Source organism: Chiroxiphia lanceolata, chromosome 27, assembly GCF_009829145.1.
Source record: "Chiroxiphia lanceolata isolate bChiLan1 chromosome 27, bChiLan1.pri, whole genome shotgun sequence".
Classification (NCBI taxonomy): domain Eukaryota; kingdom Metazoa; phylum Chordata; class Aves; order Passeriformes; family Pipridae; genus Chiroxiphia; species Chiroxiphia lanceolata.
In genome coordinates, this window is record NC_045663.1 from 4932653 (window position 1) to 4948212 (window position 15560).

General features: G+C 56.2%; 1 protein-coding gene and 1 long non-coding RNA gene across 5 annotated transcripts in view; one reads left to right on the plus strand and one right to left on the minus strand.

The window, feature by feature from the left end:
* Positions 1-12046, minus strand: part of REXO1 (RNA exonuclease 1 homolog) — a 44641-nt gene extending 32595 nt beyond the window's left edge. For 2 of the 3 annotated variants that reach the window (XM_032712115.1, XM_032712113.1), the window contains exon 1: positions 11835-12046. In XM_032712115.1, the coding sequence (XP_032568006.1) occupies positions 11835-12015 (181 nt within the window). In that variant the 5' untranslated portion in view covers positions 12016-12046. Of the gene's footprint in view, positions 1-5277; positions 5346-11834 lie in introns of those variants that run through there. The other variant, XM_032712114.1, reaches the window with a different exon arrangement.
* A 491-nt stretch (positions 12047-12537) lies between these two features.
* On the plus strand, positions 12538-14567 carry LOC116799192. Of its 2 annotated transcripts, none has more exons than XR_004361013.1 (2): positions 12538-12645; positions 13070-14567. It is a non-coding gene; the product is annotated as an uncharacterized LOC116799192 (long non-coding RNA). The 2 variants fall into 2 exon arrangements; XR_004361014.1 differs by having other exon boundaries at positions 12549-12624.
* The last annotated feature ends 993 nt before the right edge of the window (positions 14568-15560 follow it).

Genomic DNA, 15560 nt, shown 5'->3' on the forward strand with positions numbered 1-15560 from the left:
ACCAGCACCTCTGGCCACGGTGCATTTGCAGATAATGCAGGGGGGGGTTATTTATATAAACACAGAAACAGAGAGAGTCATCAAGCCTCCAAAGTCAGAGAAATCAACCTGCTATCTCAAATCAGACCTGCCTAATTACACTCCCAGGAACCCAGGAGAGGGAAGGATCTCTCAGTGCCCAAGCCCAGACCCACCCACACACCCCCTTTGTACCACTGGGATCCCAGACTCAAAGGAGTCTGTTCACCTTTTGCTTTTATTCCTCTTCATTTCACTGATCTGGATACTCAGGATGTAAAGGGAGATTTAGTACAGGATGAACTGCACCGGGTTTGCTGTTGAGATGTGTGGGATGTCTGCAGTTCCTGCTGGAGCCAAAGGGGGGAGAGGCATCATATATTGAAATAATGCTTTTTGGAGGGATGTTTTACATGAAAGTGTACCAGGGGGTTGGGATGGATCTCTGGGAAAGGTTCTTCCCCCACAGGGTGCTGGGGCACTGCCCAGGCTCCCCAGGGCAGTGGGCACGGCCCCAAGGCTGCCAGAGCTCCAGGAGCGTTTGGACAACGCTCTGAGGGACAGGGTGGGATTGTTGGGGTGTCTGTGCAGGGACAGGGGTTGGACTGGATGGACCTTGTGGGTCCCTTCCTGCTCAGGAGATTCTGTGGGATTTTGTAAAAGAGAGTCCATACTGTCCTTTGGGAATCACGAGATAATGAGACCTGAGATGCCAACCCCTGACAGGACTGTGAAAACTGCCATCAGGGCATTCTTTAAGGTACAAACTATTTTAATAAATTAACGTACCTCAGACATACGAAATAACCCTCCTAAGACACACAGAGGTGAAGTTACCACCAACACTGCACAAAACAAGCCATTAGTAATTTCCACAGGACCTCAGTGAAGGTTTTCTTTAACCCAGCACTACTTCAGAGCACATCAAACCGAGCTGTGCCCGAATCAGCCACTTCAGCACAGAGAATGTGGAGCACAAAACAAGATTCTGCCAAAAACACAGGGCTGGCTGCACTTTTTCCTGCTTACTGCTGTGTTGGTTGTGGGACACGAGGCCTCGGTTCTGAGGTGGAGCTGGTTATTACAGAGCTTCTCTAATCCAGCAGCTCCTCCCTGGTCCTTCTAGTTTGGGCAACAGGCACGGGCAGTAAACAAAGCTGACATTAGAGAAGAATGGGAGGACAAGGTCAGCAGTGTGATGGTAAAACTTACTCTACAGTGAATCATTCTGGAGAAAAAGATGTCTTTTTTTTTTTTTTTCCTCCACAACACATACCTGAGATGTTTTAAATACAGAAAAGCCAAATGTGTGACGGGTGCTGATCAGTGCAAACCTGCAGGGGCAGAATGTGGGACACAGAATCATGGAATGCTTTGGGTTGGAAGGGACCTTAAAGCTCATCTCATTCCACCCCCTGCCGTGGGCAGGGACACCTTCCACCAGCCCAGGTTGCTCCAAGCTCTGTCCAACCTGGCCTTGGACATTCCCAGGGATGGAGCAGCCACAGCTGCTCTGGGCAACCGAGTGACAACCAACTACCTCCCATCCAGACCTGACAGAGCTGCTGAGCTGCTGCTGCCAGACAAAAAGGTGGTAAAAATTAGAAACTTGCAAATTTATAGCAATTAGGAATTCAAAACAAAAGGCTTTGCTGGTCAAGCTGCAGAGGGACCAGCACAGGTCAAAAGACAGCAAACATTTCTTGACAACATTTTATGACAAGAAGGACATGGAGGGGTTGGAGCGCGTCCAGAGAAGGGAACGGAGGTGGGAAGGGGTTGGAGGACCAGGAGCAGCTGAGCGAGCTGGGGGGGCTCAGCCTGGAGAAAAGGAGGCTCAGGGGGGACCTTCTGGCTCTGCAACCCCCTGACAGGAGGGGGGAGCCGGGAGGGGGTCGGGCTCTGCTGCCAGGGAACAAGGGACAGGAGAGAGAACGGCCCCAAGCTGTGCCAGGGGAGGTTTAGGTTGGATATTTGGAAAAATGTTTTCACAGAAAGGGTTGTAAAGCACTGGCACAGGCTGCCCAGGGCAGTGGTGGAGTCACCATCCCTGCAAGTGTTCAAAACACACGTGGGGGTGGCCCTTGGGGACAGGGGTCAGTGGTGGCCGTGGTAGTGGTGCTGGTTCATTGTTGGACTTGGTGACCTCAAGGGTCTCTTCCAGCCTCAAAGATTCTGTGATTCTGTGATTTTCAAGACCTGCCACTGCCAAAGTCACCCATTTCCCTGGGTCACCTGCAGCTGGCAACAAAAGCTGCATTCATGGGGAGGTGGGGAAGGTAAAAGCTGTTTGGAGACTCTTTGGAGAGGGGGGGGGGAAAAAAGGCGTTTTTATTTCACGTCATCGGAAGAGCTTTGTTGGTTTAACAGCTCCCTGTGTTTACTGTGCCAGCACTCAGCAAATGGACAACCTCTGCAACTACACAAAAATTAGCACCACTGGAAAAGTATTTTATGCTTTTCATTTAATGCTTCACAGAAGAGACAGTGGTTCCTCCAGAACAAAATGTTTCAGAAAGACCTTACCAGCAGGCTGAGTTCTGTTCCTCTTCAGAATTAAAGAGTGCAAAAGAACTGGCAGCTCTTGGCACAAAGCTCATTTGCCAGTACCCAAAGCAAATTTCCAACAATTAATTTAACAATAATATGCAACCACTTGGAAATAATTAATGCTGAGATTTAAAATAGTACATTTCAAGCAATTGTCCAGAGGAAATGGGTTAGGAGGGCAGGGAAGGGGAGCTAAGAGAAATGTTTCTTCAATTTTAAATATAACCTTTAGTCCTAAGAATTTGTTTTGCCCCTTCTTTCTCTTTTTAAGTAGTAAATTTAATTCTTAAAATTAAATATTACAAGCAGAGATAGCCCTGTGCTGATCAAGAGACATCAGGAAGCAAGCTTTGAGAGGTCCCTATGAACCCCACTCCTCAGATTTGTTACTCCAAGGGAGGTGTTTTAATGCCATAGCATCAAAGTACATCATGAACCTCTACAGTCATTTCTTTAGTGGAAAAAGGGACTCAAATGTGAGAAAAGAAAGGCTGAAAAAAGCTGAACAGTCATCTCTCACAGGGTATTTTTAACCCCGCTCTCGGGCAGGGCTGGTTTCTCCAGGTGCTGCCAACGGTGCCACCTGAGCCCGTGGGCTGAGCAGGGGGTTCCCAGAGGTGCCACAACCAGCACAGGGAGGGGTGGTCACACCAAGGGACAAGAGCAGCCAGACATCCCCCCTGTACCATCCACAGGCTGTTTTCTCAGCTCAGCCATCCCAGCCTCCTGCCGGGGGGGAATCATGGAATGATGGAATGGTTTGGGTTGGAAGGACCTTAAAGCCCATCCAGTGCCACCCCCTGCCACGGGCAGGGACACCTTCCACTAGCCCAGGCTGCTCCAAGCCCCGTCCAACCTGGCCTTAGACACTTCCAGGGATGGGGCAGCCACAGCTTCTCTGGGCAACCCGTGCCAGGGCCTCCCCACCCTCACAGCCAACAATTCCTTCCCAATATCCCATCCAACTCTGCCCTCTGGCAGTGGGAAGCCATTCCCCTTGTCCTGATCCTCCAGGCCCTTGTCCCAAGTCCCTCTCCAGCTCTCCTGAGACACAGACCTGCCTGGGTTCATTCCAGCAGGGAACAGCTCCAGCTGGGCCGTGTCCTTCCCAAGCGACTCCGTGGGAAACCCCTTCAGCAGGTGAATGTCAGGGCTCATCCCACAGGGCAGCTCAGGCACCAACACACCAGGACACAGCACACACCTCCCCATTCTATTCAAGAAAACACAACTTTGGGCAATTTTGCCTCAGGCACTGCGAGACAAACACCTAAAAGGTCCTCAAGCCCCTGAACGTGGCAGCTTCACCCTGTGCGTGGCAGCTTCACCCTGTGCGTGGCCTCAGAGACATCCTGGAGGCAGCTGGGACTGTCACTGCCTCCCACAGCCCCAGTAGGTACATCCAAGGATGGAAAAGCCACCACAGGACAGCCTGGCCCACACCAAACCATCATCTCCATCCCCCCATCCCAGCACTGACAGTCCCACCTGCTCCGGTGGGAAACAGCAAAGAACGTCGAGGCCTGTGACAAATGGAATGTTCTCCTAAGAGGGAATCACCCCACTGGAACATTTCTCCCATAGCTTAGGAAAGAACTGGGAACCAGAACTGGTGCATCTGCCAGAGAGCAAAGGCTGGCACCCCAAATCCACCCCCACCCTGTCACACACAGGCACCTCACTGTTTGAAAATCCATGAGATGTTCATCTGGATATTCAGTGTTTGGATTCTTTGGAGATCTTTCCATTCCCCCTTTCATCCCAGCTTTAAAGTTATTCCTCAAAATACAAGAAAAGTTGAAATTGTTGGGGAAAAAAAAAAAAAAAAAAGGAAAATGAGAGACTTGCTTTTTCTGTTTCTGAGAAAAAGACATGGAAATACTTCCACATCCCCTGTGTAACTGCTGGATAAAACTAAGGATCTGCTCCAAAATCTAATTAACAGAGCATTAGCAGAGCAAGTCTTCTTTAAAAAGAAGGAGGGGAAAAAAATAATTAAGTATTTCAAGTTATCTGGTGTCTTCTCTCTATTCAACTCCACTTGAAAACTTACTTTGACCAGCACAGTCAAAAGCAGCTACACCCACTAGTGCTTTAATTTTCCAGCCTTTCTCTGGTGTGCTCAAGATAAGTTATCTGCTTAACACCTGTCTTGTTTCTTTAACTATTTCAGGGGGAAAAAAACCCCTAAAGAACAACTATTTCAATACAGTCACAACTGGACACCTTGAAATACAAAGTCAAAAGTTAAAGAAAAGCACCTTTCAAGTTGTATTTCCATTAAAAAAACCCCAACACTTCAGTTGTGATTTATGAAGGGTTAAGAGGAAAACTTAAGCTGTTTTTGAAACCTGTCTGACTTTGCACAACTCAAAAGCCGGAATTAAAACTTTGCAGCTCCTTTAGGACTGGGACACATGCAGCTGCACAGCGATGCCAACACCCTCAGCACAATCCCCTCTGCAATAAAAACCCGAGATCTGCAGGGAAATGAAAACTCTCGAGCAACCAAATCCCCCCAAGGCGAGCTGAGCTGTCGGCACAGTCCCTCTATTCCAGGGGCAGCAGCCTGAGGACCCCGGGCTCCTGTTCAATGGATGGCAGCACGTGAAAGCCTCCCTGGAGAAGCAGCTTCTCCCCGGCGGCTCCGTCCCGGCCGCGCCCCCCGAAACACGAGTTCCCTGTGCCAAAAACGCCAAGAAGAGTTACCTGAGCTCCCCGCGGTCAACAAACACTGCAGGTATTTGTTCATGCCGGCCCTGCCCGGTGCTGCTGAGACACCCCGGCGAGGGCTGGAGGCTCCCCACGCTGCCCGAGCGCTGACACTGCACCTCGTGGGGGAGAGACTCGGGGCAGGACCCGCCGGCCGAGTCCCGCCTTCGCCCTCCCTCACCGCCGGCCCGCTCGGGCTCTGGGCGGCTGCGGGGGCTTTCTGACCGGGTTCCTCTTTCCTAGAGCTGCTCCCATCACCCCGGGGGAGTTCCTGACCCGCTCTCCCCGCTCCCCGGCTGCACACGTGGCTTTGGGCTCGGTGCGGGCCCCACGAGCGGCTGCGTGCGGGGGGTTCCCCGCCATCCATCCCCCATCCCGCCGTGCCCCCGGCCCAACACCCCCGCCACCCCTCCAGCCCCGCAGCCCGGGCTGTGCCTGCAGGGCAGGGGCCTGCAGGGCAGGGGGTTGCCAGGGCAGGGGGTTGCCAGGGCAGGGGGGCTGCAGGGCAGGGGCCTGCAGGGCAGGGGGTTGCCAGGGCAGGGGGTTGCCAGGGCAGGGGGGCTGCAGGGCAGGGGGTTGCCAGGGCAGGGGGTTGCCAGGGCAGGGGGCTGCCAGGGCAGGGGGCTGCCAGGGCAGGGGGTTGCCAGGGCAGGGGGTTGCCAGGGCAGGGGGGCTGCCAGGGCAGGGGGCTGCCAGGGCAGGGGGCTGCAGGGCAGGGACACGGCCCGGCCGTGCCTGTCAGCGCCTGCCCAACGCCCGCCCTGGCGCCGCCAGCCTCGCCCAGCGCCGGAACGTGGGCCGGGAAACCCTGGATTAGGGAATCGTGCTTCCCATTAGCACAGCGTGGCAGGGCTTGGCCGGAGATTAAAAAAAAAAAAAAAATCAGAGGAAGTGTTCCAAAGATATTCCACAGTGGAGAGAGATCCTGTGGGAGTGGACAAAGGGCTCCCGCAGGAGCTCCCCAGCACGGGCACAACTCCAGTGCCCCAGCACCGGGCAGGGGCTGCACCTCCTGCCTCCAAACCCTGCTGGTTTGAGGGAGATTTGCTCCCACCTCCTGCTTTTCAACTGGAGCAAGGAAGTGCCACGTGGGGAGACTCCGACCTGGGGCTCGACCTCCCCACAGCCACAGAAAGAGCAAAAACCCAAGTGTCCTGTCAGCCCAGCCCAAAATCCTGGCACATCACCCAGCTGCCCCTGCCCACCCACAGGAAACTGCTGGGACACTTCAGTGACCACAAATCCCAAACTGCTGGGGAGCCACGGCGTGAAAAGACACGTCCTGACCTTACCACCAATTGGTTTTTCAGTCTTCATTTCAAAACTTCAGTTAAAAATAAAATGCACTGGTGACACTTTGGTAATTACTGTCCTAAACACAAAGGTGGGGGGAAAAAGCAGAATTAATGCCCCCACGCAGAGTCCATGGGGTGGAGGACCCAACACTAAACCCCCTCTTTCCTCTCTCAGGAGTGACACTGAAGGCAGTTCATGGGTTTCCATTTCTTCTCAGTGTCCCTGTAGCAAATACAGTAATAAAAGCTCTTTCCTGAGCTGATCTTGCATAACATCAACTACAGGGAGGAAAATGCATCTGGAAAGACCCTTTTTGTCATCCCTTCTACACATAGAATGGAGCTGCACTGCAAATGGCAGTCAGAGAAGGGCATCCCAGACTGAGCTGAGGCTGCTCCCACCAAACCCAGCAGAGCCTCTCAGGAAAGTGCTGTGTGAGGAACCCAACAATGGCCCTGATCCCACAGACACACATGGGCCGGGTGGGATTACAGCTGGGGTTTAACATTTAAAGAGCCTCTTTAGTTTTCACCAAGTACCACAGAATATCCTGAGCTGGGAGGGACCCACAGGGGTCATCAGCTGCACAGCTCTGTCCCTGCACCACACACACCCAGCCACACACCTTCCAACCACGGCAGCCAACCTGCAGAGCCTTGTGCAGCCAAACAGAAAATCCACACAGCAACAAAAACGCTCCCCGAGCTTTGCACCACGGCAGGAAACTGCTGGGCAGCTCAGGAACCCCAGAGCAGAGCAAAGCACTGCGGGAGGGGCTGAAAGCCTGGCTCTTCCCAGCTCCCAGGAACACAAGGATCGGGACCCAGGGAAGGGCTGGAGCTGTGCCAGGGGGTTGGGATGGATCTCAGGGAAAGGTTCTTCCCCCAGAGGGTGCTGGGGCACTGCCCAGGCTCCCCAGGGCAGTGGGCACGGCCCCAAGGCTGCCAGAGCTCCAGGAGTGTTTGGACAACGCTCTGAGGGACAGGGTGGGATTGTTGGGGTGTCTGTGCAGGGACAGGGGTTGGATGATCCTTGTAGATCCCTTCCAGCTCTGGACATTCCAGGATTCCAGGATCAGAGCAGGCAAAAGAACTCAGAGCTCCAGACCAGGACAAAAGTTTCTGCTCTGGGTTCACAAACATCCACCCCAGACACCTTCCTGACAGCCCTGAAACCCAGCAAACCAAAGAGCTGCTTTCCTTAAGATATTTATGAAGAGCTGTATTATGCCTCTTTTATGTCTTTCAGCACACTCAGGACCCAGACTTTAAAGAGAGACCTATTTTTCCCCTCTACAGCTCTTGAAAAGACGCTTTTAGGACTGAAGGCAGTTCTTCCCTCCTCCTTACACCGCCTGCTTTCAAAGCACTTCACACACATTCAATAATCTTTTCATCCTGCTCTGAAGCAGGTGGGTTTTAGTCGTCTCACAGATGGAAAAAGCACTTCAGCCAAGTCAGGATTAGAATCTGCAACCTCCAGGCTCCCAGCCCTGCACAGAAAATTCCCCACCAGCACAAGCCCCTTCCTCAGTGCTCAGCCAGCCTGGGATCTCCACGAGCCTCCAGGGAGCCACACTCTGTGACCACACAGGCAGTAAAACATGGGAAGAGACTTCCCATGTCAAGTATCCCACATTTCAGACCCCAGGTCACACGTGCCCTACAGACCAGACACATAACAACAGCTCCCTCCTCCCTCCACACCTTTGTCCTGACTGAGCTGCCCTCAGAAAGGAAGGAAAGGGAATGTCTGACACATCCAGAGGGCAGCAGACAGGGAAAACTCAGTCCTCCTGCTCCTGAATGGGCATGGAGGCCTCTTCTCCCAGTGCCTGGGAGCCCACAAGCACTGTATGAAAAATATGGATCACCTATTAGGAACACCTGAACTCTTCATGCCTTGGGAAGTCTGGAATGATGAGGGTGGGACAAAATAAAGGGGGAACAGTGCTACATCCCCCTAATTCCTCTTTTCACATCCTCTCTGCTCCATCTGGCCCGTGCCCACAGCCTCCTCCCTCCACAACCTGCCAAGGCCAGTTCCACTCTCACTTTTCAAAAGCTCCTTTCAACCCTCCAAAGCTGTACCAGGAGTTTTGGGGTTCCTGCCAGTCCTCCAGTGATCCTCAAACATCAAAGCCAGCCCCAGCCTGGAATCAATATGCTTAGCAGGCTGCTCCCTTAGATGTTATCCTTTTTTTTTCTAGGCACTATCCCAGAAAACACAGATCTGAGCTGCAGCTCTTGGTGTACAGACCCACCTGCTTTGGCAAAGAAATGATGTTTTTAAAGCTTATTTATTGAGTGCTGTGATTAAATGGGTCAAACCTGCCCAAGTGCTACTTCAAAACGAGACAGGCAGTTCCCCTGGCAGGGAGCAAGTCCTGCTGGATGGGGAACCTGCTCCCAGAAGATGGTTGCCTGGTTCTGGCTGGACTACTACACCCTCTAGTGTAAATCCTACAGATCCTGCCAGGCACCAGGAGCTTCAGGCAGGCAGGGAAATGACAGGAGCACTTCAACCTGAATCCTGCTGGTGAAGCTGAGCCAAGCACTGCCTACAGAGCAACTGCCAAGGTGTGTCCTCTGCTCCTACAGAAATCAGGAACCTTCTGTGACCCGCTGGAGTCCACTCTCAAATCCAGGGATTGCAGCAGGTCCATTGCTCATCTCCCATTTCTCAACTGAAATCATGGAATCCTGGAATGGTTTGGGTTGGAAGGGACATTAAAGTGCATCTCATCACACCCCCTGCCATGGGCAGGGACACCTCCCATTAGCCCAGGTTGCTCCAAGCCCCGTCCAACCTGGCCTTGGACACTTCCAGGGATGGGGCAGCCACAGCTGCTCTGGGCAACCTGTGCCAGGGCCTCCCCACCCTCACAGCCAGGAATTCCTTCCCAATATCCCATCTATCCCTGCCCTCTGGCAGTGGGAAGCCATTCCCCTTGTCCTGTCCCTCCATCCCTTGTCCCCAGTCCCTCTCCAGCTCTCCTGGAGCCCCTTTAGGCCCTGGAAGGGGCTCTCAGCTCTCCCTGGAGCCTTCTCTCCTCCAGGGGAACCCCCCCAGCTCTCCCAGCCTGTGCTCCCTTGGAGCATCTCTGTGGCCTCCTCTGGACTCTCTCCAGCAGCTCCACGTCCTTGTGCTGTTGTTCCCAGGGCTGGAGGCAGCTCTGCAGGGGGGAGTCAACACAGAACCAACATTAAAAAATGGCTGGAGCCCAACCCTGAGCTGAGACAGAAGGGACAGATCCCTGTTCCAACAGCCATGCCTTGCACGAGATGCCAAGGCTTTGGGAAGAGGCAGGAACAGGCTGAGTGGAGCGAGGCAGGGGCTGGGATCCTTGGGATCCTGCTCCTTTCACAAGTGGCAGAAACCAGGCCCACGCTACAGCTTTTGTCTGTCACAAGCCAGAGCTGCTCCAAGAGCTGCAGCAGAGTGGATGAGATTGGATATCAGGAAAAATTTCTAAACGGAAAAGGTTGATAAGCACTGGCAGAGGCTGCCCAGGGCAGGGGTGGAGTCACCATCCCTTGGAGTGTTCAAAGGACGTGTGGATGTGGCACTTCAGGGCGTGGGTTAGTGGTGACCGTGGTGGAGGTGCTGCATTGACAGCTGGACTGGATCTTGGAGGTCTTTTCCAACCCTTATGATTCCAAGGAAACCACCCTCACTCCCCAACACTCAGGCTGCTTCTCCTGGCTCTCTGACACAGCCAGGCCAGGCCTAGCAAGACATTGGGGTGATTTTTCTTGCCCTCCACACTCAGCTCTTACCCCAACACTTCCAGGAGCCACACACACTTTCCAGGGGCACCAGGAGGTTTCACTGAAAACCCGTTTTCACTTCCCCATCTCCACACCCAAACCCAGCCCCAGCTGTTCCCAAGCACCCAGCACAGACTAAAATGAGCCATTCTGGTTCCAAAGCTGACACTCCACAGATATTTAAAGACACACAGGAATAGCACACTGCAAGATAATTATGATATCATCTGAAGGACCATCCTAAAGGGTTCCAGGGAGCTTTTAAAATTCAAACGGAATAGGCAAAAACCTTTGTCTTTCTGATGTGTTACCTGCCTGCAACAGGACTTTTATGCTTCTTTTATTTTAAACTAAACTAGTGGTGGTGCTGAGTTGATCTGGTAACCAGGAGACACAGAAAATTAATCCTTTTCCAAACTTGTGAGCAACCCAAAGAGCTGAGCAAGCACCCGAAAACCCACAAGCTGGGCTTCATTTTGGCAATTTCTGCTTCAGGTTTTAGAGAAAACCAACAGAAATAACAAAGCTTTAACAAAAAGAAAGCCAGCAGGGATCTTCTGGGGAGAAGGCGGCAGGATTTCCCCTCCGAATAAATCAGCAGAGCAGCAAATAATGCGTGTAAGGAGAATGACAAGAGCTGCTGGGAGAAGGCAAAACAATAACTCACTATTGATCCTTGTGAGGCCCTTCCAACCCAGGACAGTCCTGATTCCCTGATTCACTGGGGGGGTTGTGCCAAGCTGCCTTTGGGGAGCCTGGCAGTGCCCCGTGCCTCTCCCAAACCCCTCAGAGCGAGGGTCTGGCTCAGCACAGCCCCCCAGGACAGCCCAGCACGGGACCTCCTCCCTGCACCGGTCAGGACACGGGCACCTCCAGCTCCTCCTGCAGGGATCTAACGGGAGCTGGAGCTGTCAGCACGTTTGGAATTCGGCCCTGACACCTCAGCGCCGAGCGCCCGGAGCGACAAAGAACGGGCTGAGGGCAGCGCGGAGCTCCTGCAGCTCCCGCAGCCGCGCCGGGGACACGCGGGCTCGTCCCAGGCCCCGGGACACCCTGGAAAGCTGCTCCATACGGCCCTTTGTGCCATGGGAATAAAGGGAGAGACGCCCACGGGGCTGGAAAGCTCCTGCGACCCCTCCTTGGAGGGAACAGGAGGTGACAGCGCAGGGCTGAGCACACGCGGGGGGTCCCATCTGCCCCGCCGGGTGATGCCCCCAGAGCCCACCGGGCTGCGGGGAAACACCCGGTCCCGGGGGCACCGGGGGCGTTCAGGGGAGGGGGAGGCGGATCCAGGCCCTGGTGGGTGGCAGGAGAGAGGAGGAGAACCGGCACGGGCCTGCCCTTGCAGGGGGAGAACAGCGGGGACCGGGCTGGGGCTGGGGGGGCCGGACCGGGCTGGGGGGCGAGGGGGAAACCGGGAAGGGGCGGCGGGACCCGGGAGAGCCACAGCTCGAGGAAGGGCAGGACGGGGCCGGGGGAAGGGGGTACCTGCGGCATGTCCGAGCGGGATCCCCGCGCCGGGATCTCCGGAGGGCCCGCGGGGCGCGGGGGGCACCGGGGGGTGCCGAAAGTGGCAGTAGGGCCTGCGGCACCCCCCGCCCGACCCCGGCCCGCCGGCGCTGAGGAACGGGCAGTCGATGCCGCGGAAGTAGCCGGTGGACCTGAGCATGCCGCCGGCGGGGCGCGGGGGCCGGGCGGGCGGAGGGGCCGCGGGCGGACCCGGGACGCGCTCCCACCTCACACGGCCGGGACCGGCCCCGCCGCCATCTTGGGAGCGCCGGAGCCGCGCCGAGGACCCCGCGACGCCACTGCCCGCACAGGGCTGCCCGCGGCGCGCCTGAGCCGGGACCGGCACCGAGCCCCGGAGCGTCCCGAGCGGGAAGGGACACGCAGGGATCATCCAACCCCTGGCCCTGCACAGACACCCCAACAATCCCACCCTGTCCCTCAGAGCGTTGTCCAAACGCTCCTGGAGCTCTGGCAGCCTTGGGGCCATGCCCACTGCCCTGGGGAGCCTGGGCAGTGCCCCAGCACCCTGTGGGGGAAGAACCTTTCCCTGAGATCCATCCCAACCCCCTGGCACAGCTCCAGCCCTTCCCTGGGTCCCGATCCTTGTGTTCCTGGGAGCTGGGAAGAGCCAGGCTTTCAGCCCCTCCCGCAGTGCTTTCTCTGCTCTGGGGTTCCTGAGCTGCCCAGCAGTTTCCTGCCGTGGTGCAAAGCTCGGGGAGCGTTTTTGTTGCTGTATGGATTTTCTGTTTGGCTGCACAAGGCTCTGCAGGTTGGCTGCCGTGGTTGGAAGGTGTGTGGCTGGGTGTGTGTGGTGCAGGGACAGAGCTGTGCAGCTCTGTGAGCTTTCCAGCCTGAGCTGCTGCAGCTGCTGGGCTGGGGTGAAATGTGGAGAAATCCTTGGGTTTATCCCCCCAGCCTGGACTCTGGATCCTGTCAGTGTTTCAGGGGAGGCTCTTCAGCTCTCCCTGCTGCCAGAGAGCAGTGCCTTGGGATGGCTGTGAGCGTGAGGATCCCCCGGAGGGTGCTGGGGCACTGCCCAGGCTCCCCAGGGCAGTGGGCACGGCCCCAAGGCTGCCAGAGCTCCAGGAGCGTTTGGACAACGCTCTGAGGGACAGGGTGGGATTGTTGGGGTGTCTGTGCAGGGCCAGGAGTTGGACTGGATGATCCCTGTGGGTCCCTCCCAGCTCAGGAGATTCTGTGGTTCTCTAATCCAGGCTCAGCCAGGTTTGGCATGTCCCTGGACCCGCTGTCCCGGGCTGAGGAGCCCAGGCTGACACTGGGGATGGCAGCACAGCCCCATCCTGCTGCTGAGCACCCACCGGAGCACCCCCAGGGCCCCCCGGCTGCAGGCAGAGGGACATCCTGGGTTCTTGGCTCTGTGGCCCTCCAGCTCAGCACTGCCCAGCAGGGACCACCACAGACCACTGGCCCAGCAGGGACCACCACCCCAGCATGTCCCAGTGTCCCCAGCATGGACCTGAGCCCTGCCGTGGACCACCACCCTCAGCATGGACCAGCATGGACCAACACGAACCACAGCCCCAGCATGTCCCAGTATCCCCAGCATGGGTCATCACTGCCCCCAGTGTGGACCACCATGGCCCACCACCCCACACCCGGCCCGCTGCCCCAGCACAGCCCCTCGGCCTCCAGGACAGCAGCAGGACATGGGACAGGTTTGGGCAGGTGGCCCTGAGCCCAAATAACACCCTGAGGCCACGCCTAGACCTGGCTGCACACTCCCCATGGGGGCCCAGCCCCTCCTGCCCCGGGGCGTCACCACACCCCAACTGACCAGCGGGGACACTGAGGGGGTGACAGAGGTTTGTCTGAGCTGAGCAGGGACTCGGAGCTGATCCTGGAGGGAATCAACCATGTGAGGGGCATCTGCAAATCCTGGGAATTGCTGTCCCTGCCTTGGAGTCTCCACCTTCAGCAGGTTTTGGGATGACAGCAAGGACCAAGCCCTCTGAGGAGAAATCCCATGGAGTGGAGCCAGACAGCCCAGCCCAGAGGGAAGGGATGATCCAGGAGGAGGCTCGTGGCTTGTGCAAGGAGAGGTGAGAAGCTCCAGGGCAGTGCCAGGAGAGCTGGATGATGCAGAGGGAGGTGCACAAGGAGGAGCCAGTCCCCCAGGGAAGGATGAGGGAAAGGTGGCAAAGGTCATATTTCACAGTAGTCTTGGGTGGGGAAAAAAACCACTTTATTTTCCAAATTTGGCACGTGCTGCTGCCTCCTCCCTGCCCATGGTGTCCCAGCGGAGTCCAGGAGTGGAGGGTGTCAGCAGAGCAACCCACCACTGATGCCCCAGCAGCTGCTGACCCCAGGAAACCTGAATAATCCATAGAAACCTTCTAAAAAGCAGGAAACCCCAGGAGATGAGCTGCCTTCCCTCTGGCAGAAACGTGGCCCAGGCACAAGGTGCTTTACAGGTTCTGGGGAAGGGCTGTGCTGAGACCCCTCACACCCTGCCAGCTCCCTCCTCCCCCAGAGCAAGCTCATCTTTCTCCACCCACCCCAAAAAAGGCATTTTTATTTTTATTATATAGATAAATCTATTTTCCAGAATTTCAGCTGTCATTAGAAAGGACTTGAGAAAGACACAGACACACGGAGACACAGGGGGTGTTTCCCTCCCTTTTAATTCTCACCCCGTGCTCCCTCGAGTCACTGACTGGCAGAAATAAAATAAAATGAAATAAATAATAAAATGAAATGAAATTAAAATCTTCATTTCCACCCAGACCTGGAGGACCCAACATGGAAAATCTGCCCAACATTGATCCAGGCTGATCTGGGCTGTGCCTTTGCCTGCCCACCCGGGAAGGGGCAGCTTGGGATTCCCACTCAGCTCCCAGTCAGCAGCACTGGGAAAGGCCCCTGTGCACCCCGAGGCAGCTCCTCTGGGAGCAGGGACCCCCAAATCCACGCCTCCTGCTGGATCCAAGCAGGAATTCCCACAGGAATCCCCCCATCCCTGCTAAAACCCCTCTGCAGCCTCCTCAGCAGACGGGGTGCTCCCCAAAACTGAGCTCATCCCCCCACACTCCTGACCCCTCTCAGAGGAACGAGGGGTCCCCCGCCCACGCTGCCCCTCCTGGGCTCACATCCCCCATTTCCGGAGGGGACCAGGGGTGGGACACATGGCAGGGCTGTCACAGCACCCTGGGTCACCCTGTGGGACGAGGGGCAGCCCGTGGGGACAGAGTTTTGTCCCTTTCCCCCCTGGGAGAGCCAGGCAGGGGGATGTCACTGCTGGGCCACTCCCACAAGAGCTGCTGGGTGACAAAGGGGGCCTGTCCCCAGTGCCAGGGAGACATCACACTGGTGCTGCTGCTGGGTGACAAAGGGGACACCCTCCCGGGGCTGGGGACACCTCACACTGTGCTGGGTGACACAAAGACCTGTCCCCAGTGCCAGGGAGACATCACACTGGTGCTGCTGCTGAGTGACAAAGGGGACACCCTCCCGGGGCTGGGGTGACCCCACACCTTGCTGGGCACCCCCCACACCCCCAGGATCCAACCCAGCAATGTGACTCCAGGGCTGCCCCGGGGGATGCTCCTGGTTCACCCCCCCGAGCAGGATCCACCCCTGGCTCTCCCCAGAACCTCATCCCCACCCTCCTGCTCCCCCACAGCCAAGCCCTGCCCCGCCATAAACCCACAGCCAGGGGAGCGGGGTCGAGTTTTTTGGGGAAAATGA